At 46.4% G+C, this 25,121-nt stretch overlaps 1 protein-coding gene across 8 annotated transcripts in view; it reads left to right on the forward strand.

Annotated features, from left to right (window-relative positions):
- Ascc1 (activating signal cointegrator 1 complex subunit 1) overlaps window positions 1–25,121 on the forward strand; it is a 96,328-nt gene that overhangs the window by 32,094 nt on the left and 39,113 nt on the right. For all 8 annotated transcript variants that reach the window (XM_028886136.2, XM_028886135.2, XM_028886137.2 and 5 more), the window contains 3 exons: window positions 5,387–5,523; window positions 14,628–14,747; window positions 24,120–24,244. In XM_028886136.2, the coding sequence (XP_028741969.1) occupies window positions 5,387–5,523; window positions 14,628–14,747; window positions 24,120–24,244 (382 nt within the window). The remainder of the gene's footprint in view (window positions 1–5,386; window positions 5,524–14,627; window positions 14,748–24,119; window positions 24,245–25,121) is intronic.

Below are 25,121 nucleotides of genomic sequence, written 5' to 3' on the forward strand. Positions count from 1 at the left end.
GGGGGTGTGAAAATGTACACAGTGCCAGTGCCAGGGAAGGGTGATGCCTTGGGTGTGCAAGCGTTGTCTCCACATTCACTGTTCACTCGTCCTTGTGCGTGGCAGAACATGCTTGTGTGCAGTTCTGGGGAATGCATCTAGAGCTTGGCTCGGCGAGTGCTGCACCACAGAGCCTCGTGGTCAGCCCTCAGATTTAGTTTAGTGCGAAGTATTGTTCTGGAGATACTGCAGTATCTGTTAAGATAGTAAAAGCCCTATACATTTTGTTTTGTTTTGTTTGAGGCAGGGTCTCATTCTCTAGCTCATACTGATTAGAGATTACCACAGAACGCAGGTTGGCCCCATACTCAGAATCGTCCTGCTTAGGTGTCTGAGTGCTACTGTTACAGACATGCCCCACCACACCCAGCATAAGCCCTCTACAGTTTATAAAGAGTATGCTAGTTTGGAGGGAAGTCCATAGGGTAAGTTATTCTTTGGGCAGCTCAGGAGAGACTCAGTTGCCATGAAATTAACAAAGCTGATGGCAGACCAGAAGAGATACTCTTTATTTTTGGAAACAGGATGTCATTTAGCTTGGACAGGTCTTGAACTCCTCGTCTTTCTTTTTTCACATGCTCAGTTCAGGAATTAACAGACATGTGCTACCACACCCAGCTCAAAAAATCTTTTTTTTTAAAATTTATTCTTCTCTCATATAATACATGCTGATCACTGCATCACCTCCCTCTCCTCCTCCTCCCAGTCCCATCCTGTCCCATCTCCCAGACCCACTCACTGCTCCTCCGTTCTCCTTCAGAAAAGAGCAAGCTTCCTAGGGATGTCAACCGAACATGGCATAACAAGATGTGGTAAGACTAGGCACAAACCCTCATATCAAGGCTGACCAAGGCAACCCATTAGGAGGAAAAGGGTCCCGAGAGCAGGCAAAAGAGTCAGGGACACCCCACTCCCACTGTTCGGAGTCCCACAAAACCCCAAGCTAAACAACTACAGCTTGTATGCAGAGGACTTGGCCCAGGCCCAGGCAGGCTCATGATTGGCGCTTCAGTCTCTGTGAGCCCCTACGAGCCCTGCTTAGTTGTCTGTGGGCTGTGATCTCCTGGTGTCCTCAATCTTCTTAAACCCACATTTAAAATAGTGTGCACTCAGGGCTGGAGAACTGGCTCAGTGGTTTAAGAGAATGCGCTGTTCATGCAGAAGACCAGGGTTCAGTTCCCTGCGCTCCCATGAGATGGCTCACAACCTCCTGTAACTTGAGCTTATGGGATCCGTTGTTCTTTGAATGCCAGGTCCATGGAATCTGACACCCTCTTCTCTATGCAGGTCCCTGTGTACATTCAGTGCACATAAACTCAGACACATACATACACAAACAACAAAAAAGCCTTGCAATACTGCATTCTCCTTTTCCTGAGAACTGTTGCTCTATTGGGCTACTGTTTCTTTATTTCCTTAGGGTACGAGTGATTAAAACCAGGACCACCTGCTTGGGCTCTACTACCAAGTGTTCCCCCCTAAATAGTAGGGGGGAAAATCACATAATATTGGAGATTTCAGCCATAGAGGCCTGGCTTCTGGGAGTCCCAACAAATCATGTCCAGCCACTCCAGAAAATGTAATGATGAAAGGCCAGAAAAGAGTTAATCACTGTAACTACATGGGGAAGGCAGGGGAAAGCCTCCTCAGCCCACCTGCTTGTCAGGTACCGACAGCAGCCTGGGGCTCACATATTACAGGGAAGGATGGGTAGGGCATGAGGTATGCAGAGCTAGACAGTCTTGCTCAAACCGTGTCTGGTTCTGTCGGCTCCTGGATCTGGGAAGTAAGTTTCACTGCTTGGGCAGGCACTTTTGTCCCCGAGATGACTGTTCCCACTTGGCACATGGGTGGAGAGACACACCCTCATGTTGGGATGCTCTGTCTGTGTCAGTGTCCCGGCGGGTTATGGCTTTGCCTGGAGACTTGGCCATTGCAGTTGTTCCAGCAACTCTGGAAAATACTTTGGTTCCTCTTCCCTTGGTGTCTTTAGCCAGGGTGGAGGAGAAGGACCAGCTTTAGATGACCTTCCTTGGGTGGTTAACGTGCAGAGTTGAGCGCGAATCTGACCCAGAGTTTCCAAGCATGCAGGAAACAGGTGCAACATGAGCCCGAGCTGTGGGTCATTTGTCTTGCTTTGGCCCCTCACTGGACAAGTGCCAGGCCGAGGGAAGAGTCAGGGTGTAGCTAGAGTTTTCCTGCTTTGCCCACAGTCAGGACAAATCTTTGTCACCCGCCAGTCCCACAGCCGCTCAGACCCAACCAAGTAAACACAGAGACTTATATTGCTTACAAACTGTATGGCCGTGGCAGGCTTCTTGCTAACTGTTCTTATAGCTTAAATTAATCCATTTCTACAAATCTATACCCTGCCACGTGGCTGGTGGCTTACTGGAGTCTTCACATGCTGCTTGTCATGGCGGCGGCTGGCAGTGTCTCTCCCTCAGCCTTCTGCTTCCCAGAATTCTCCTCTCTCCTTGTCCCACCTACTTCCTGCCTGGCCACTGGCCAATCAGTGTTTTATTTATTGACCAATCAGAGCAATTTGACATACAGACCATCCCACAGCATCAGGGCTTTGGAGCAAAAGCCTCCTCTGAGTCCCTGTCTTAATCCCATCCAATGAGCCATTTTAAAGGGGATGGTTCAGGAGTGTTAAATATGTTGACAATGCACAAGTGCCAGTGGTATATCGCTTTATAAGACTGTTCTTCCAAAAGGAAATCTCAGACCCATGAACAGTTCCTCCTCCCTGTCACCCTGGCCCCCAACAGCCTCCAGTCTTCTTCTGTTTTCCAGTCTCCAAACCCTTGATAGAACTGGACGAATACGCTGTGTGGCCCTTTGGCCTGTGTCTTTTATTGAACACCACATTTCCCGAGTTGATTCATCTTCTAGCATGTTATCACCCCACCCCTGTTTACACCGCGGCAGGTGGGCTACCACGGCCTGTGTATCATTCATTCCCTCATACACAGATGGGCTACCACGGCCTGTGTATCATTCCTTCCCTCATACACAGGTGGGCTAGTTTCATCTCTGGGCTGTGCCAATAGCACTGTTAGGAATGTTTCTGATTGGCTTCTTTTTCATTTTCTTGGGCATGGACCTGGGCATAGAATTGTTGGTTACATGGTGATTCTGTCTTTAACTTTGTAGCAACCGGCAGTGTGTTTTTCACAGTGGCTGAACTGAACTATTTTACTTTCCTGGCATTGTCTGAGGTTGCAATTTCTGGCAATCTTGTCAGTATTTTTTTTCCTCTCCATTATTTTGAGAGTTGGCACCTCATTGTGGCTTGCTCTTCATTTCCCTAAATTATTAATGATGTTGAAGATCTTTGTGTATTGTTATTATAGCTCTTTGGGAAGATACCTGTCTAAATCTTCTGTTAATTTTTTAAGTTGTTGTTGTTTGTTTGTTTGTTTGTTGAGACAGGGTTTCTCTGTGTAGCCCTGGCTGTCCTGGAACTTGCTCTGTAGACCAGGCTGGCCTTGAACTCACAGAGATCCACCTGCCTCTGCCTCCTGAGTGCTGGGATAAAGGTGTGCGCTGCCAGGGCCCAGCAATCTTCTCTATTTTAAAGAGACGATTGTTTGTGTTTTTGGTTTTGGTTTCAAGAGTTATTATATATTTTGGATTTTTTAAAAGATTTATTTATTATGTATACAGTGTTCTGTCTGCATGTATGCCTGCACACCAGAAGAGGGCGCCACATCTCATTACAGATGGCTGTGAGCCACCATGTGGCTGCTGGGAATTGAAGTCAGGACCTCTGGAAGAGCAGCCAGTGCTCTTAACCTCTGAGCCATCTCCCCAGCTCCTATTTTGAATATTTTATTTTTAACAAATAATGCAAATATCTCTCCCATTCTGTAAACGATCTTTCTTCTTCCACTCTCAATCCCACCTTCCTCCTCTTCTGTCCTCCCCCCTTCCTCTCCTCTCCTCCCCTCCCCCTGCCTCTCTTCCCTCCCTTTCCCCCCTTCTTTCCCTCCTCTCCCTTTGCTTCTCCTTCCTCCTCTCCTTCTCCCTGCCCCTCTCTTCTCTCCTCTATTTCCCTCTCCTCTCCTTTCCTCCCTCTCCCTTTCTCCCCCTCCCTCTCTCCCCCTCTCTCCCTCTCCCTTTCTCTCTCCCCCTCTCTCCCCCTCTCCCTCTCCCCCTTCCTTGTTTCTGTCTTGCTCCCTTTGCCTCACTATGTGGCCCGGGTTGACTTTGAACTCATAGCCCTCTCGCTGAGCCTCCCCAGTGCTGGAGTCACAGACGCACCACCATGCTTGTTTCCTTTGCTTTCTTACTACTGATTCATTAGATTTGTGAATTTTGATTAACTTCAGTTTCCCTGTGTTTCTTCATTGATGTTTTTTACTGTAATGTCTGAGAACCCATTACCAAGTGCAGGGTCATAGAAAATTAATTTTATTTATTCTCTGAAAGGCTTGAGGCTTAACTTTATGTGTAAGTCATTGATCCATTTTGAGTTAAGTTTTATATCCAATTAGGCTCACCTTGGCTCTTCTTATGTGTAGACATTTTCTGTGTATGGTTTATTTTCATGTTCTCAGTCATATTCATGCCACTTATTTGTGGGTTGTTTGTGTGTGTGTGTGTGTGTGTGTGTGTGTGTGTGTGTGTGTATGTTTGAGACAGAGACTCAGTGGATAGCCTTGGCTGGCCTGGAACTCGCTCTGTAGACCACCAGGCTGGCCTTGAGCTCATTGAGATCTGCCTGTCTCTGCCTACCCAGTGCAGGGACTAAAAGTATATATCACCATGCCTGGCTGTCTGTGTGTGTGTGTGTGTGTGTGTGTGTGTGTGTGTGTGATTATATATGAATATATATATGACTATATATTTGAACATTTTACTTATTTGTTTTTTATAGATTTTGAATATATATTGGAACATTTTATGCTGGGGATTGAACCTGGGTCCTCTGGAAGAGCAGCCAGGTGCTGTTAACCACTGAGCCATCTCTCCAGCCGTTTTTTCGTTTGTTTTTTGAGATATGTTTCATTATGTAGCCAGGCTGTCCTAGAATTAGCAGTGATCCTCTTGCCTCAACCTTCCCAATGCTGGGATTGGGATTACAAGTTAAGCCCACTTACCCTGCTTATATATGTTTGTTTGTTTGTTTGTTTTTGAGATGGATCTCTCTATAGCTCTAGCTGGTCCAAAACTTCCCATGTAGAGCAGGCTGTCTTGTAGTACAGAGATCCACCTGCTTGCACATCTCCTGAATGCTGGGATTAAAGGAGTGCTCCACCACACCCGGCTTTGTTATGATTATTCTTGCCATTTGCTTGTATGTGACCCGAGTTTCTTGTTTCTCTTCCTCTAACAACAGGATCGTGGGGTTGACAGCTCCATTTTTCAGAATCCCAAAAAGCTTCACCTGACTATTGGGATGTTGGTGCTTTTAAGCGAACAAGAGATCCAGCAGACGTATGAGACCCTGCAGCATTGTAAAGAGGAATTCATTAAGTATGTAACAGGCAGCGTGGGAGGGAGGGAGGGCAGCCAGGCTGGGTCTTCAGTATCATAGGCTTGTGTGCAGATGAGGGAGCTGGATGACATGGGAATCGGCTCGTGAGAGTCAACAGTGTGCTTTGTTGGCCCACTCATGAGTGCATAATAATATCTGTCTGTTTTATGGGCATGAGTGTTTTGCTTACATGTGTGTATGTGTGCTTTGTATGTGCCTAGTGCCCACAGAGGTCAGAAGGTCTCAGAGACCCTGGAACTGGAGTGACAGATAGTGGGGAGCCACTGTGTAAGTGCCGGGAAACAAAGCTTGGTCTTCTGCAAGAACAGGTGTTCCTAACTGCCGAGCCATCTCTCCAGCCCTGAATCATTCATTTGTAGTACCTGACATTGGACTATCAACTGAAAGTTTGAAAATTGACTTAAAGCATGCATTTACAGTTTAAATTGTACTAATTGAGAGGCAAATTTGGTTCTTAAGCAGAACACCTCATTGTTTGATCCAGAGTAGTATGTTACTACGACTTCAGTGACTTCAAAAACACACATTCACCATCTGGTTCACCATCTGTGGGTCAGGAAAGGCAGGGGAGGGTAGCCTAGGCTGGGATGAGAGAGCTGGAGGACCTGGGAGTTTTATCGTTTGTTTGTTTATTTTTCATTTGTCTGTTTATAAAGAAAACATATACACATGTCACGACACACATGTCGACATCCGAGGACAGCCTGCAGGAGTCAGGTCTTCCTGCCCACCATGCGCTTTCAGGGATTGAACTCAGGTTCAGACTAGGCTGCCAACACCTTGATCTGCTGAACCATCCCTCTGGTCTGTATCAGGAGACCTACATGGGTTTCATTGGGCTGGAATCAAAGTCTTGGCGGAGCTCTGATCCTTTTTAGTGTCTTAAGGAAGAATACCTGTTTTCTTGCCTTTAAAGTCCAGCTTTGAGAGGCTTCCCCCGTTATGGCTTCTTTTCCCACCTTTACTTCTAATGTTGCAGTTCTCTGTCCCTTCACTTGTCACCTCTCTGTGACTGCAGCAGGGACAAGCTGTTGGCTTTTAAGGACTCTGACTTGATTAAATCCAACTGCAGTCAAATTGATCCCTGTCTTCAAGTCCCTTAACCAAGACGTGAAAGAGAGTGGTTCTCTTGGAGGTCCTATCCCAGTAGCTCAGACAGTGCTGCAGCATTCCTTAGGAAGGAGATAATGCTGCTCCTCCTGCTCCTCTCCCCTTCCCCATCCTTCTCCGCCTCTTCCTCCATCTCTTCTTTTATTTATACAGAACATGGTCTTACTGTGTTCCCTCGCTGCCTGCCTCAGCCTCTTGAGTGGTTGGGGTTTCATGTTGTCTGAGCTAGTCTCAGATTCTGCTGCTCAGACAATCCTCCAGCCTTAGCTTCCTGAGAACCCGGGTTCCAGGTTCTCCAGCACAGGCCTGCAACTGGCTTAAACTGAGAGGAGGAGGAGGAACAGGAAGGAGAGGAAGGCGGCTGTGATGATGTACATAAGTAGTTCCAGGAGGCTGAGGCCCACCTGACTCACAAGACTCTACCTCAGCAATGTAAACATCTGTCTAATGTGGTATGGTGGCATATGCCTGTGAGTCCAGGACTTGGGGATGGAGATGGGTATCAGGAGTTCAAGGTTATCCCTGACTATGTAAGTCAATTGAAAGGAAGTGTGGGCTTCATAAGACATTGTCTTGAGCAATCAAACAATCTGCCCCCAAATAAAAAAGTAAAAACAATAAAGGAGTAAATATAGATTTTTTTTGTTTTTGTTTTTTTCGAGACAGGGTTTTTTAGTCAGTACGAATGTCATCCCAGCACTCAGGAGGCAGGGCTGTGGGTTTGAGACTAGCCTGGTTTATATAGCAAGTTACAGGGCAGCCAGGGTTACATAATGAGACCCCGTCTCAAAAAGAAAAGAAAAGAAAAGAAAAAGGAAATCAACTCAGGTACTCTCTCGGACCAGAATGACTTGTTACTTATTTTTTTCTACTGTAAAAATTTAATTTACACATATATCTAACATCCAAGTGTCACTTCAGAGAGCTCCTTCTTCCTCTCTCCCTGTCTCTTTCTTTATAGTTTTTGCTATTTTTCTCAGATGGTTTTCTCCTTTGAAGCCAGCTCTTTGCATGGGGTTTGTGGAGATGGATGGCGAGGCAGGCACCAGCGGGTCTGAGTTGAGGTTGGGCCTTCTGTCCTTCCAGGCTTCATGAGGTCAGTCCCTGACCACCTTGCTGTGACTAGCACAGCTCCTGAAGTAGTACAGCCTGACAGAGAAAGAAGCACAGAAGCGTGGGAGACACTTGCTTTAGAAGTGTCCTGATGGCAGTGGCCTTGACAGTGTTCTGAATAAGGATGTTCCTAATGTCCTTGGGCGTGCATCGGGAGGAAATGACTATGACATTTTTGGCACAGCCATTATTTCTTCTGTTATTGGTCACCTTGAAGTCAGGACCCAAAAGTACCCTTTCTCTCTTTTTACTTAAGATTGATGAAGAGAAATTTGGAAACTAACTCACGCACACAGATTTTAGAGAATTCTGTTACTGGGCAGGGAGATAGGTTCCTGAGCCTTTGCACAGCTTGGGTCTGGGAACCCTGCCCAGGAGCGATGAGGAAATGAAGAAATGATAGGCAATAAGACAGACAGACAGACAGAAAAGCTGGGATTGTGTGGGCTGGGCTCTGATGGAGAAGCCATGGTACCCGGCACGTTTATTGTATGTAGTTAAGTGGGGAGGTGCTGCATACAGCTGAAGAGGGCTTATTACATGCAGATAAACAAGAAGGCGGGGGTATCAGATACAGCTACACAAGGAAGCAGGTTCAGCCTGTCTTGATAGCCTCGGTCTCTATAGGAAGCAGTCTTCAGGCCATAAACATCTGGGAGGAGGGGGTCCAGTAAACATTTCTACACACACTGTCAGCATTCAGACCAGCTTAGCATTGTTCTTGGCCTCACCCAGAGAAGACTTTTTTCACCACCATGGGACTGAAACATCAGGGGCCCTGACATGTCGATAGCACACATTCACTCAGGACTTCATTTACTCAGGGCTTCCTCTGCTTCCCACAGTGGCTCAGTGGATAAAGTGCTTTATGCACCAGCATAAGGACCCGAGTTTGTATCCCTAGTACCCAAGTAAAGCCAGATGTGGTAGCACACATCTGCAGTCCCAGCACTCCTGTTGTGTTGAGATGGGAAGCTGAGAGGAAAGTGCATGGAGTATGCAACGATGAACAACCAGAGAGCCTGTCTCAAACAAGGTAGAAAACAAGGACCAGTGCCTGAGATTGTCCTTTTGTCTCCATACAAGCACCAATGGCATGTGTGTGTTCATACCTGTATGAGCGCACACACACACACACATACACACAAACACACACACACACTCTTTGTTTTAAAATTCCAGTTATTATATACAGGTGCCATACTATTCTAACATGGCCCTGTAGAGAAATGGGTCACCTAAGCTGGGCATGGTGGAGCACGCCTTTAATCCCAGCATTCTGGAGGCACAGACAGGCAGATCTCTGAATTTGAGGCCAGCCTGGTCTACAGAGTGAGTTCCAGGACAGCCAGAGCTACATAGAGAAAGAAATGGGTCACCTGGCTCACTGGGCAGAACAGGGTAAAAAGATCTGAAGTTTTTCTCTGTGTTGCAGATCAGACTGTGTAGTGCAGTGATTTGTTTGGGGGCCAGTTTCCTGCTGTTTCCTCCTCCTCCTCCTCCCTCCTCTTCCTCCTCCTCCTCTTCTTTTCTTCTCCTCCTCCCTCTCCCTCCCTCCTTCCCTCTTTCCTTCTTCTCTTTCTTTCTTCTTTTTCTTTTTGAAACAGGGCCTCACTGTGTAACCCTGGCTAATCTGGAACTCGCAGACATCCACCTGCCTCTGCCTCCCCAGTGCTGGGGGATTAAAGGTGTGCACCACTGCTCCCGCTGTTTTATTTTTTAAATCTTACTTAAAACTCAAAACCATTTGGTGTTCATCATTAGATAGTTGCAGTTTTCTTTGTAAAATAAAAAATATTTAAAGGTCTCATACTTCATTATATTCTCAATTCTCTTTTTGCTAAACTAGACTGAAAGTAGCTACATTTTCCTGGCTGCCAGTGAGATAATCCTGCTAAGAGAAAAAAAAAAATGTAGCGTTAGATAAAATATTATGTAGCAAAGTATTTGTTCTTGCCTTAAGAAAACCAGGCCACAGGTTTGAACCACTGAGTTTTAATCCTGAGCTCTGGGCAGACCTGGCCAAGTACTTCCCTTTTGTGTATGTAGTGCCTTTTGTGACTCACTGCCAAATCGGAGCCTGGAAACATGTCCGAGTCAGTGTGCACTGGGAATAACGAACAGTCCTAATAGTTCTAAAACTCTGACATGACAGGATGAAAGTGGTAATTGGGGCTTTTCAAATTCAGCACAGCTTCTGAAATAGGACAAAGTTGCCCTGCCAGAAATCTGCAGTGCATGCAGAAAGATGTTTGAAGATGCTTTTTTCAAAAAGCTGGGAAGATTGGAGACCAGCAAGTAAAATAAGACAAGCCCCCCACCCCCTACCTCTGTGTCCCCAGCCCTCTTCTCCTGCCCCTCTGTGCTATGCTCACTTGTTCAAAACATCTACAGTGCAAACTCCCTTCTGTGATGTCAGGGGAGGGGCAGGTGTTGGACTGCTTAGAGAAGACCAGTTTCCCCAAATGGGTGAGATGCTGCTTAAAAAAATTGTATTAAACGCTGGCAAGTAGATTGTCTTTTGTTTTCCACTTAGGTTTGTCCTTTGCCCTCAGCCTTTGCAGTGGTACCTTGAGGAAGTATGCCAGTGTATACTGGCTGTAAAGATCCCAAAATAAAATGTGTAAAGGGAAACAGTGGAACCAAGAGGACCAGTGTAGACTGTGCTGTAGCTGAACGTGATGACATTTCAAGTTGGAATATTAAAACAAACATGGCTTATTTGGGATTTGATAAAAGCGTAATGCCATGTGGGTATTTGAAGGATCTGGGTCGTTGAGATCTGGAAGTAGTTGTTGAAACTAAAAGATGCTGCCTAACCAGAACCCAGATTTCTGTTGAAATTCTTAAGCTTATGGCTCATGCAACTCAATAGATTTTGAATGAATTATTCAGTGTTGAGGAAACTCTGATGCTCAAATGTGTCCCTTGTGACTTTTCTCTGTGGGATATAGGACAGAAACAGGGCAGTGGCACTAAGTATTTGCTTTGATAAATATGAGCCACCCCTTGTCACTCCAGCGTCTGTCTCCTGAAGCTTGAGAGTTCCTCACAGGCAGGGCTTCAACAAGTAAATCTAGAGGGACAGGACTGGGGAGGAGAAACCAGCTGTGGACAGAGGCTAATTTCTAATTGTTGTGTTGGAGGTCACCTTTAAGCCACCAGACAAAGCACATTTATCAGGCAAACCACTAGATTTCTCTCTCCTGCTCTTTATTCTCTTTCTTGATAAATCTGTGGGTAGTTCACAGGTACTTCCATTTCTACTCATAAGTAAGCTTGGGACCCTGTTGCATTTACCCAGCTTTTGTTCTTGGTACCCCTATCTCACTCCAAGGATTTAAAGTCCTCAACACCAAGGGAAAGACAGTGAGGGAGAAATTCGACCTCCAGGTCAAGGGGAAGAGTAGTGGTGCTTAAGCATTAAAATTCGGTACGGTTTGATGACACCAATATACTTGAACAAATTCTAGAAAGATACCAATTTATGATAGTTATTACCTGATCAAAACCAGTAGGACAGTAGGACAGTCTGTATAGTGGCTCTCACCTGTAATGTCAGTTCTTGGGAGAAGCTTGCCTCAGGTTCAAGCCAGCCTGGGCTACACACTTCTAGGACAGCATGGGCTACATACAGAGCTACATACTCTTGTGACCTATCTTACAAAACAACAAAACACAGCATGATAGGTTTTTAGGAGAGGATGTGGGCTCTCAGTCCATGCAAGTTTAATCATGTCAATCTTAATATAATGGAATAAATGAGCAGCATATCTAACAAACACTGCAGGTGCTAAAAAAAAGGCTCACATCGTTCTTACATGAGGCATTAAATACAACCTAGTGAAAACATGGTAGTGCCGATCTGACTAGGCAGTGTTAGTTTTTAAATTGTGATTGTGTGTGTGTGTGTGTATGTGTGTGTGTGTGTGTGTGTGAGAGAGAGAGAGAGAGAGAGAGAGAGGCAGAGACAGAGACAGAGACAGAGACAGAGACAGAGACACACACACTATGGGGTTCATGTGTCATGGCATGCTTGTGAAGGTCAGATGACAGCTTTCCGTGGTCTGCCCCCCTCTACCTTATTGAGGTTGTCTCTGCTATGCTGGTACTCCAGGAGCGGTTCTCCTGTCTCCCTCCCCCATCTTGCCATAGGAGTGCTGGGATTACAGATGTAGGCCAGTGCATCCGGCTTTTTTACATGAGTTCCAGGGATCAAACTAAGGTCATTAGACTGGCCTTGCATGTACACCCGCTAAACCATCTCACCAGCTCCACTAGGGTTAATTTTAAAAGCAGAAGGAAGGCTAGAAGAGCACATGCTTCTGGTTCCAGCTGGAAGACTAAAGCACGAGGATTGTTTTAGTCCAGAGATTTGGGCCTGCCTGGGCAACTTGATAAGACCCATTCTCTCTCTCTCTCTCTCTCTCTCTCTCTCTCTCTCTCTCTCTCTCTCTCTCTCCCCTCCCCATCCCTCTCCTCTCTCTCTCCTTTCTCTCAGATTTATTTTATTCATTCATTCATTTATTATGTATACAGTGTTCTGCCTGCATGTATGCCCGTGCACCAGAAGAGGGCACCAGATCTCATTACAGATGGTTCTGAGTCACCATGTGGTTGCTGGGAATTAAACTCAGGACCTCTGGAAAAGCAGCCAGTGTTCTTAAACCTCTGAGCCATCTCTCCAGCCCAAGACCCTTTCTCTTTATGTTTTTGTTTTGAGACAGGGTCTCATCATGTAACTCTGGCTGGCCTAGGACTTGCTATGTAGATCAGGCTAGCTTCCAGCTCAGAGAAATCTGCCTACCTTTGTCTCTTAAGTGCTTGCATTAAAGGTGTGTGCATACTATGCCCATTAAAACCCTATCTCTTAAAAAACAAAGCAGTGTGTGTGGTGCAGTTAGCATAAAGTTGATTGTTAAAGCAAGTTTCCTTGCGTGTACTTGGTAGACTAGATGAGGTTTCAGGCCTCTGTGACCTGGAATGTTTTGAAATGTTCTTTATCTTAAGCACAGCCCTAGGGAGACTTCTGCGCGGGGCCATAAATGTTGGCTGGTTGGGTGCAGTCTTTTCTTGCCTGCTCAAGCTCCTTTCCTGCTCAGGATATTCTCATATGGTGCTCGGGCATGGCTGCAAGCCCAGCTTGTCCACTGCCCTGCAGCCTGGCACATGGGTGAAGGTGGCACCTCACCTGCACTCAGTGCTTCAAGCTTGTCTTGTTTCTTAGCCAGTACTGGCACCCTTGGTTGTCTGAGACATGTTCATTCAGAGTAGCCCCATGCTGGCCTCCTCCAGCCACCCAGTCTCTGCAGAGACTGCACCATAACCGTTAGTCTGCCTGTCTAGCAGGTGTAAGAGTACCCCAGTGACTCCTCCTCACTTCCAACATCTCCCACTTGGAAGGTAATTCCACAGGAAATCCCCCACCCAATGATCTTGAGTGTTGAAGGTCTTGGTGGGGACACTGGATGAACTCCTAAAGGAGCGAGGTTTTCCCAGCTGAATCCAGTTTGATGATCACAACATACAGGGCTTGGAAGGAGCAAAAGGAAGAAGTTGTGAGGCACAGTGACAGTCCAGTGGTTTCCCATGGGGAGCTAAGGTGCAAGGCAGACCTAAGGAGCAGGTCTCAGGGCTCCCAGTAGAGCCCAGAAAAGGCCATGAGATGGCAGGCGATGACTGCATTCCTCTCAGCATTGCCCAGAGCACCTTTCCCCAGATGGTGGGCCATCCATTCGGTGTTGACTAGAGACCTGTGAGCACCTGCTTTATTTAAGGCATAGAGATATAAAAGAGAGAGTGATGGGGCCTAGCCATATGATGCTTAGGGAACACTATATAGTGGGTGGAGCTTTCCTGGCTTTTGATGGGCAGGAAACTCTGATGAAGCATATGTCTGTTAGAGGCATCTGGGATGAAAACATGATAGTGGGAATATTCGGGACCACTGTTGGTTCCCATCACATGACAGTTTTTCAGTTTCCAAGGCTGGACCTTCTCGTGCACCCTTAGATCACACAGGTGCAGACTGTAGTCCCTGGAGAGGTAGGGGCTGCATCCTGGCTCAGCAGTTGAGAAGTTGTGGAGAATGGATCTTCAGTCATCATCACCCTTAAGATTAAGGGATTGAAGTCTCAGAGGAGGAAACTGAGGCAGGGAAGAAAGAGAAAGCATTCAGGGGGTAAGGGGAGGGAAAGAAGCTCCTCACTCTAGAGTCTGGTTGGAATCTTGTTAGCCAAGAGTTAAGAATTTTGACACAATTAACAAGATTTGCTGTGAAGATCGCCTAAATAAAAACAATATTCTCTCTCTCTCTCTCTCTCCCTCTCTCCCTCTCTCTCTCTCTAAACAAACACCCCAAATAAACAAACAAAACCCCGAAACATCACCTTGGTTCGGCAGCTGCGGTTGCCTGTCCTGCCATTCCCTTGTGGCAGTTCCCTAGAAAGGGACTTGTTGCACAGATGAGTCTAGGAGGCTTTTCACTGATGTGGGCAGGTGGTCCCGAAGATGTGGTATTGGTATGCGCAAGTAGTGAGTGAAAGAAAGCCTCCTGTAACGTGTAGAAATAATGAAGAGAGAAGGGCCAGCACAATAGAATGTCGTTGCCAGTCTTGTCATCCGTGGCTCTGTCTTAAAGCTCATCCGTGAGTACTGGGACCTGGTGTGGTGCTGAACATACTCTCGTGTGTTTTGCAGTTGTGGGCATTGGGCATTTAGTAACTTGAAATTAGAAGGACAGCTAGAACCCCACTGGTCTGTTCTTAACTACTTGACTGTGCATACTGACCATCTTTCACAATACTGCAGCCTTCTTTGCTTACACAGCTGTACAAATCTGATGTTTTTCCTTTGGCAGCGACATCTCTGGAGGCAAACCCCTGGAGGCAGAGATGGCAGGGATCGAGTACATGAACGACGATCCTGGTATGGTGGATGTTCTTTATGCCAAAGTCCACATGAAAGATGGCTCCAACAAGTAGGTTTTTAATGTGTACATATTTGAATTAAAGGTTCCTAAAAGTCTGGGGCCCTTCTAGGCTCGCAGGCCGTCACCTCAAACTCCTTCTAACTTTTCTGTCTCAGCCTTCCTGGTACTAGGATTCCATGTGTGCACTAACATGCCTGGCCCTTTGTTCACTAAAGCAAGTGTGCTAACACATTTAGGGAAGGGTTGGTTGTGGGACAAAGTGTCAGACCGTTAGCCTGAAAGACTCTTTGAATAGTGGATGTTGATCATAACAGTCGAATTCTTGTGGAAATGGACTGGGTGTTTTTCAGCGTAATAGGAGAGGCAGGAAGAAAGGTGTTGTAGGATGGTTTTCATGGATGATGTGATGGTAATTTGGTGAATACCAAGACAAAATGGTGATAATCTCTTACTGCCATGGAATTATTAAGATTAAGCTATATAGAATGTCAAGAACAAGACGGTCATGGTGGCATAGGCCTTTAATTCCAGCTCTTGGGAGGCAGAGGCAGGCAGAGTTTGAGGCCAGCCTGATCTACAGAGTGAGTTCCAGAAAGCCTAGGATACATAGAAAAATCCTCTCTCAGAAAACAAACAACAAACAAGTTAAGAACAGTACTTGGTATATACTGTTAACATCATCCAAACATCAGAGACTACTATTTTAATGTTTATGATAAATATACCTACATCCCTCTTAGAAATTCTCCACCTATAATTCGGGCCCTTTCTCTTATCTTTCTTTTAAAAAGTTTTTGTTACATTCATTTATTGTGTGTATGTGGGCATGTGGGTGGAGGTCAGAGAATGGATTTGCAGGAGTCAATTCCCTCCGTCTACTCTGTGGGTCCCTGAGATCAAACCCGGGGGTTCAGGTGTGACAACAAGCTCTTCTGCTCACTCAGTCATCTTTACAATTGTTTTATTCTGTGAATTAGGTTAGCCTGAACTACATGAGACCTTCTCTTAACATAGCAAACAAAAGTTCTTCCTCCTTTTGAGAAGTGGTTTGCTGAGTTATAAAAGGCTTCTAAATGCTGTTACATTTTATTATGCTGCTGTTTTTAAAAATATGTGCTAATGTCACTATCAATGTTATCAAAATATTTGAACACTGTGAAGTTGTAAAGCCCATGATGGCTGCTATACATTCTTAAGATTTCCAATTTTCATCTGAAAACTCAAGTTTTATTATTGGCAGAAACTGTTGATAAGTGTTTTCCTTCAAGTTCTTCTTAAAGACTCATACCTCCAAAGTCAGACGTGGTGGCACATGTCCTTACTCCCAGCAGTCAGGAGGCAGAAGCAGGTACATCTCTGAGAGTTTGAGGCTAGCCTGGTCTACCTAGTGAATTCCAGGCCAGCCAAGCATACATAATGAAGTCCTGTCTCAGAAAACAAAAACGGTAGCAAAAAGGATAAAGAAAATATCTCCACATACTGAGCCTGGTCAGCCATAACTTGCCTGTCAGCGTTCTCTCAAGTGTTCTCTCAAGTGGGCAGAAACTGGTTCAGTGCCCAGTTCTTCCCGACAGCTGTCTGCTAGGGCAAGTGCTTCCTACATAATGGCAGTTTCACCACAAGAATGCTAAAAGGCTGTGTGCTCAAGGAGCAAGATTCAATAAAGCTTTGTTCTTTTCTGCTTTATCAAGGATGACTGAGGTTGAACTTCTTCAGATGTTAGTGAAGACTGTTACTGGTGAAGCACTCAGATGCCACCCCAGTCCCCCAGCTGAGGGCCTGGCACTTCCACCTGCCGATGCTGCATTCATTAGTCTGAGACCGTATTTCACTCCTTAGCCCAGGCTGGCCTGAAACATCAGTTCAATCCTTCTGCCTCAGCCTGCTAAGTGCTGGGATTTCCAGGTCATGTGACCATTCTGGGCTATATCACTGCTTTTGCACCATGATTATAAATGTCATCCAGCAAAAAACGGCAGAATATGTTGTCCTCCATGGTCAGCATGTGCTCTGCCACTGAGCCGTGCTCCAGCTAGTGTTTAAGGCTGGTCATGAGAGCAGCCCAGTGTTGAGTGGGTCCGTGCTCCAGCTAGTGTTTAAGGCTGGTCATGAGAGCAGCCCAGTGTTGAGTGGGTCCAGGTGCTTCCTGTTCGAGCCTGGCAACCTGAATTCATGTAAGGGTGGAAGGAGGCTGGCGTCAGAGAGCTGTCATGTGACCTCCACATGTGTGCCCCACACAACTCCCCACACTGATGAAATTCAGTTTAGAAGTAGTTTTGCCATCATGGCCCCCCTGATATTCCAGGACCCCACAGAACACACCGGGGGAACTCGTAGTCTGAGATTCCTCTCTCTTAAGACTGGGTCATTTCCGGGGAAAGTATAATCAGTTAAGTTTTGGTTAGCATTTGTGTACCCGGCCAGAGCCGAACCCATGTAGAGCTCCTGCGTACTCTGCTTGAGGCCTGGGTTTGGTTCCCAGCACAGTACCCATACATTCCTATTTTCTTCGTGTGACCTTTGCAGTATTTGTACCTCGTCGAGGCTGCTGTGCAGATGCACACTTCCAACTCACTGTTGTGAGACTGAAATCCATGCTGGCTTATAGGCACGCAGGTAACAGGGAGGCAAATGGAAAATTACTTGCGATTATAATCTTTGATTCGACATAATAATGAAAATTTTTTCATCTACACTTCAGCTCTGTTTTAGGGCACACAGGGCAGAGACCAGACAGTTTAGTTCACTCTGTTCTTGGCTTCCAGAGGGGAGCAGAGAGAGCTAAGAAAGGTTGATGGAGTTACTGCCTTGAGTGTTTTCCCTGGTGGTTGCCCTTTGTTCTGCTGCTGAGACCCTGAGTTCTGGAGGTCTTCACATGCAGAGGAGAACAGGTTTGAGAATGGGAAAATGCAGACCCATAGAAGTGAGTTTCTTTTGAAGACAGTTCTCACACTCCATCTGTCCCCTCCCTAATGGAGAGCTCAGGTCTCAGAGGCCAGTCCATCCTAACTGTCCCCAAAAGCCGGCTCTTAGACGTTTGGCCACTCTCTTTGTCAAAGCTTTGTGAACTGAAAGGTGAACTGCCATTGAGTCTATAACATGATCAATCAAGAATGGTTTTGAGTCATCCCCATTTCGATTACTGCTCTATATTGACTTTTGATCGTCTATTTCTCCTCACAGGCAGAGCCATGGGTGCTATTTCAGGATTTATGAATCCTCCCTTCCCTAATGTACACTTTTTAAGAGACATATGTATTCTAAAGCACTTGTTTAAGTCAACTTATAAACCTTCTGGAATGTCTCCTTTGTGCAAGGGAGTTTGGAGGCCTGTGCTAATTGATACAGGAGTAAGACACGGCCCTTTTAAAGTGGTGCGCATGTGTGCATGTGTACATGTGTGCATGTGTACATGTGTGCATGTGTGCATGTGTGCATGTGTGCATGTGTGCACACAAACACACAGAGGGTTTCTTTCTCTGTTGTCATCTACCTCATTTATTTACTAATTTATTTACTTTTGAGACAGGGTCTCTCACTGAAACTTAAGCCTATAAGGACGTTTCGGGCTAGTTAGGACTACATAGTGAGACTTTTTTGTTTGTTGTTTTTGTTTAGTAAGGTTCAATATACTAATTATAGTTGTTAACCAGCAGAAAAGATCATTTAAAAGTTAAAAAACTATTCAACAAATTATAAGATAATTAGGAATATATGACAAAACATGTACAAGATCTTTTTGTAGGAAATCATAAACTATGAGAGATTTGTGTATTCAATAATAGATGCTGTCTTGGTCCGTGGTCTATTGCTGTGAAGAGACACCACGACCACAGAAACTCTCATAAGGGAAGGGATTTAACTGGGGCTGGCTTAGAGTTTGAGAGGTTCAGTCCATTATCGTCATGGTGGGGAGCATGGCGGCACACAGCAGACATGGTGGCCGTGACTTCTACATCCAGATCAGAAGGCAGCTGGAAGAGAGAGACACTTGGCCTGGCGTGGGCTTCTGAAACCTCACAGCCCACCCCCAGTGACACACTTCCTCCATCCAGGCCACACCTCCTAATCCCTCTCAAGTAGAACCTCTCCCTAGTGACCAAGCATTCGGGTCTGTAAGCCTGTGGGAGCCCTTCCTATTCAATCACCACAGGCGGATGCCATTTACAAACATTTTCGTTAATTCTTTGAGAATTTTATACAACGTATTTTGATTATATCCATCCCCCATCCTCCCCCTTATTCCTTCCAGAACTCCTCTCCCCTTACTTCATTTCCACTTTTTAAAAAATGGTTTAAATTTATTTATTTTTTTTATTATTTTATGGATGTATGTTGGTGTTTTGCCTGCACGTATGTTTATGTACCACATGTGTGCCTGGTGCCCGGCACACCAGAAGGAGTCAGAGCCCACAGAACTGGAGTTAACAGATGGTTGTAAGCCTCTGTGTGGGAGCTAGGAATTGAACCTGGATCCTCTGGAAAAGCAGTAAATGCTCTCCCTCTTCCTTTTTTGTTTTTGTTTTTCAAGACAGGGTTTCTCTGTGCAACTTTGGAGTCTGTCCTGGATCTCACTTTATAGGCCAGGCTGGCCTTGAACTCACAGAGATCCACCTACTTCTGCCCCTTCTCCCCCGCCCTGGCCTCCACCCCCCCAGTACTGGGATTAAACGCGTGCACCACCACTGCCTGGCTCACCACCCCTTTCTTAAAAGTAACCCAGTAGTCCAGTTTATGCTGCTTATAGACTCCAGGGCGTTGTCCACCTGTCGTTAGCTACAGTACCTTAAAGAACTCTGACTCTCCCTTCCCTGGTGGCCATCAGCTGTCCAGGGCTCCTCAGTTAGGGCTGGGACTCCTGACCCCTTTCCCCTTCATGCTAGAACAGGACTGACTGGTCTTATGTGGGTCTTGTGCAGACAGTATTCTTTATAGATGCCACTTTGCCCCACATGGCTCTTTCTGAATTTAAAACAAGTCATTCACTGTGCACAGAGCTGGAAGGCGGAGCCAGGGCAGGAGCCATTACGGTAAGAATAGGAGCAGGGTGTTTAGAAGCCATTAGGATAGTCTGGGAGAAGCATGGTGGCCCGAGTTAGAGCAGTGGCAGTGGGAATCAATAATTGGACGCAGAAAGTACAATCCGCTTGATCTGGCATTTTTCTTTTTTTTTTTTTTTTTTTTTTTTTTTTTTTTTTTTTTTTTTTTTTTGGTTTTTCGAGACAGGGTTTCTCTGTGTAGCTTTGCGCCTTTCCTGGGACTCACTTGGTAGCCCAGGCTGGCCTCGAACTCACAGAGATCCGCCTGGCTCTGCCTCCCGAGTGCTGGGATTAAAGGCGTGCGCCACCACCGCCCGGCCTGGCATTTTTCTTAAAGTGGAGGGTAGAGAGATGACTAAGCTAGTTTATATCAGGAATGCAAAGGTGAGTTCAGACTAGAAAATCTATAATATTCCTGTCAGATTTAAAAACAGTATCTAAATACATGCTTGAAAGGATTTTGCTGGCCATAGTGGTGCATTCCTGTAATACCAGCACCGAGGAGGGAGGCCAAGGTGGAGTTCAAGGTCATTCTTAGCTACACTGTGAGTTCAAGGTCAGTGGGTAAAGGCTCCTGCCACCAAGCCAAAGGACCCCCATTTGATCCCTAGGTCCTATGAGGAGAAGGAAGAGAACCAACTTCTCAAGTTATTCTCTGAGCTCCACGCCCATGTCTGTTCACGCTCACAATTAAATAAATAAATGCAACTTAAAAATAAAAGCAAAACAAAAAAGAGGAAGTGGATATAGTCTAGTTGTTGAGAATTGGCAAATGGGAGAGTGGTGTTTGTCTGTTGGGAGGTTAAAATGTATAGCTGCACATTTCAGTATCCCTGTGTGTAAGCTGCTCTCTCCTTTCACAGCCAAGCTTTTTTTTTCTTTTTTAACAGATGAATTAAGTAAAAATTAACTTGCCAACCCTTGTTTCCCTGTTTTCCTTCCCAGAGTGAAAACTGCCAAGAGTTATTGTCTGTCTGTATTATTTTAAACAAATAGAATTACATTACACTGTACTGCAGTTCTTTTTCCAACAGGGTCTCATATAGCCCAAGCTGGCCTTGAGCTTGCTATGTAACCAAGAATGACCTTGAACTTCTGACCTCCTATCTCCACCTCCTGAGTGCTGAGAGTAAGGGCATATGCCACCATGTTTGGGGTGTGTGTGTGTGTGTGTGTGTGTGTGTGTGTGTGTGTGTGTGTGTTGGCATTGAGCCCAGCACTCTACAAACTGAGTCTTTTCTGCAGTTCCTCTCATGAGTTGGCCCTGAGATGCTCACAGTCATGTCAGTGTGCCTAGATGCTCGGAAATACTACATCAGTTTTTCAAAGCTGTACCTGTGTGCCATCGGACTTCTTTTCAGTAAAATCGCCCATCATCTCGAATCTTTGAATTAGTAACTTCCAGTCTGGTAGCCAGGTTCTTTCAGCCTGACACCAAGTTACCGCTTCACCTGTGGACCTCCCCTGGGCATCAGCTTGAGATGAGACCTTGCCTATGTCCAATGTCTGTCTTTCCTTCTTTTTCTCAAGGAGGTGGTCAGATTCTCGATGCTGGAGAACACGTGCCACTCGGTTTTGTAGATCTAGCATTTTTTGGATAACACATGGCTTACAGTAGATGTTCCCTGAACACTTGATACTTATGTAGGTCATTTATTCATTCAACTGAAATCCAGATGCATTGAGTACTCTCAGCTTTTGTCCTCATCTCCTCCTTCAGTCCAGCTCAACTCTAACCTTTTCTCCCCTTAAGTCACCCAAGGCACTCGGGGCTGCTGATGTTATCACCAGGTCTACTATACAGCAGGGTGTCTGCTTCTTTGTCTGATGACGTCACCTCGCCATCCACAGATAAGCACCCAAGTGTCTGTGGGTTGTTTTCCTTCTGATGCTTTTCTGCCCTTTCCTAGTTTCTTGATGAGCATGCTATTTCTGTAAACAGGAAACAGTTTAAGAGAACAATTGTGGAGGTACATCTTCCCCCACCCCACCTCTGTAGCAGTAAATGAACCCCGATACTGCACATTTATCTGTTTTGGGCGATATGCTTTTAGTTCCTCAGTCCCTGGCTTCTTAGAAGCCTGCACTGCTTCTTGTGGCCTGCTGAAGACTGGCATTTCCATTTCTCCCTCCTTTCCAGTGTCTTGAGAGCCTAGTGTGCCCTCGCTGCCTCCCTGTCTGATTCCTCCTCTGCACTTTGTTGTGAGACTTCTGTCCCTGGTGTGCCAATGAAACTGCTGTGCAAGCTCCCCCCCCCCCCCAGCGGCTGCCTGAACTGGCTCTGCTCCTTGGCGCTCCTTCCAGCCTCTCTAAGGTCCTCCTCCTGTTTTCTCACCCTTACCAGCTGTCTTCTGGTTCCTTCTCTGCCCTTCCATAGGTGAGCATCCCAGAAGGCTGTCCCTAGCTTTCACGTGGCTTGCCCTTAATCCTCCCTCCATGCTGCACCTGCACTGGGCTTTCACTGCTCTTCCTGGTTTATTGAGATGGCGTCTCGGATACTGGCTAGTATACTGGAAGGCTAGTATACTGGATGGCTAGTCTACTGGCTGCCTACCGGAGAGTAGCCCTGTATGACCTTGACCTCCTGCCTTTATCTTCCAAGTGCATGTGTCACCACATCTGGCTAAAGGATGCTGAACTGACAGTCCCCACACTCCTAGATTGAACTTCAGACTTGTATTTCTGTCTGTTTTGGACACATGTGCCTGGACTGTCCTTCAGACCTGATACCCTGTGCCGCACAAGTAGACGGGCCCAGCGTCAGCCCTGTCCCGTGATGACAGTGAGCAGATGAGTCCTCCTAGCCGCCTGTTGGGTTAGTGACCTGGCTGGCCACCGTCTCCAGGTTCACTGTCCTTTTCTCCTTACCTCTGCCGTGTGTGTCGGGATGGGCGCCCCGTCTCTCACTGAGCTCTCCAGAGTTCCTGCTCGTTGCCCCCAGAGTGTAGGCCTTCAGCACTTCCTCATTCATAGTGGGCTCCTGAGGATTGTGGACTTGGAAGGCACACTGACCTGCTCTGATTTTTAAAAACACATTTAAAAATTTAATTAATTAAAATGGATTTGGGGGGAGAGGGATAAGGGAAGGTAGCAGGAGGTTGACTATAATAAAGATAAGGATATGGAGATATGGAAATGTCATAAACCCATTATTCTGTAAACTGACTAAAACATTATGTAAAGGGGGCTTGTGAGATGGTTCAGTGGGTAAAGGTGCTTGCAGCCAAGCCTGACGACCTGAGTTCGACCCCCAGAACCAGCATGGTGGAAGGAGAGACCCGACTCCGCAAATTGTCACACATGTGGGTGCACTTGGCTTGTTTGCTCGGGTGCCCCCCCCCCACGAAGATAAGAAAAAGAAAGACATTTTAAAATTAATAGAAAAATTGTTACAAAGTCTGGGGCCTAGTATACTAAGCAGACCATTCTACCACTGAGCAACATCCCAGCCTCTAAAGTGTGTGGGGGAGAGAGAATTTAGATTTGCCACTTAGCTACTTAGTAGTTCCATGACCTTGCCCAGGTTCCATAACTTCCCTTCCCTTAACTTCCCCAGGGGTAAGTTAGGGGTACTAATGTGTCGTGAGCAGATACCGAGTACTCAGTGTGGCGGCCAGTGCATTGTCAGTTACTCTTTCTCAGTGAAGAAGCCACCTAGCTGTCCTGGGCCACTGCCTGTCTCCCTACTTCATACCCAGCCCTCCTTACTCTGTCCCAGGCATCTCCGGGAACCAGCAGGCTGCCGTCTGTGATGACCACGCATCGTTGGGGTCTCGCGTGTTCTGCTTTTTCTTTGCTTGGAGAGCCTGTCTTTTTCTGGTTCTGTCTGTGGCTCTTTATTAATCCTTCAAGAACACGCTGAAATCTGTCTCCATGCAGCGTCAATCACTCTCGTGAAACCGTATTGCACTGCCGTGATCTCCCTTTCCCTCTCCTCAGGGTCTTGTTTTGTGACCTGGGCTGCAGGAATTCACGTGTATCTCATGTTTGCCTCAAACTCAGAATCCCGCCCGCTGTGCTGGTGCACATACTTAAATCCCAGCAAAGGCTGCTGGATGGCTGTGAGTCTGAGGCCAGTCTGCTCCACATCCTGAGTTCTAGGCTAGCCAGTGCTGCATAGTTGAGGCCTGACTCACAAACAAACAGAAAACAACAACAAAGTTATAACTCCTCTACCTCAGCCTCCTGGGTGCCGGGATCACAGGCTTGTGCCACCGTGACTGCAGTGACTTGTTCCCAAGGCTGCCTTCTTGATCAGACAGTAAGCTCGGTGGGGACTGCAGTCTCTTCCCATGACTGGCAGGCACAGAGCACACACAGCATGCATGTTCGATTGGTCCGGTTGAGTTCACGAAGGTTTGTGGCGCTCCCCCCTGTCCAGACTGCAAGAACTAGCTGACCGAGTGCTGGAGCGCTTCCAGGAGCTGGGACTAACAGTGAAAGAGTGGAACAGTGTGAAACTACACGCCACAGTCATGAACACACTCTTCAGGAAAGACCCCAACGGTGAGTCCTCCCAGAGCTGCAGCGGGCTGTGATCCACAGGACCTCCGGCCTTAGCTGAGCTTTAAATGAGTGGCCGTCGTGAATCTCTATACTCCTTGGCTGTGTTGAACCCAGTGGAAAGTGGCAGGGACATACCTAATGTGACACTTAGCTTTGTCACACATGGGGTTGTCAGATTTTGCAAACAAAAATATGAGATGAAGGTTGGGGGTGCAGTTTAGGGGTACAGTGCTTGCCTGGAGATGAGGCTTGGGGTGCAGCTTAGGGTAAAGAACTTGCCCTATATGCATGAGGTCCTCCTTCCAATCCTTAGCATGCCTCCCTCAAGAAGAATTTAAGATGCCCAGGTAAATAACCTAAACAGTGAAAGATCTCAGTCTCCCCCGGCACCATTCACCGTGTTTTTTGAGACAGGGTCTCCCACTTGCCTGAAATTCACTAAGTAGGGTGGTCTGGATATCCAAGGAGCCCGAGATGTTCCTGTCTCTGCCTCTCTCTGGCTGAGATTATAGTAAGGGTGCCACTGTGCCAGGCGTCTTTGTTTTGGGTGTTTTGTCTTTTGACATGGGTGCTGGGATTGGGCTCAAGTGCAAGGCAAGCACTATACTGATTGAGCTCTCTCCTACCCACAGTCTCTCCTTTTTAATAGTTTTTTTTTTTTTTCTGGTATTGATTTACTTCTTTCCAAACTGCTCATGTTCTTTTTTCTTAGCAGGGAAGCTGTTTATGTTCGCTTTGCTTGTGTTTTTGAGATAGGATGTCATGTAACCCAGGCTGGCCTTAAATTTGCTATTGGGAGGGGGGTGGCCTTGAACTCTTCATCTCCTGCTTCCACATCCCAAGTGCTGGCTTTATAAGTGTGAGCCACCATGTCTGG

Source organism: Peromyscus leucopus, chromosome 16_21, assembly GCF_004664715.2.
Source record: "Peromyscus leucopus breed LL Stock chromosome 16_21, UCI_PerLeu_2.1, whole genome shotgun sequence".
NCBI lineage: Eukaryota > Metazoa > Chordata > Mammalia > Rodentia > Cricetidae > Peromyscus > Peromyscus leucopus.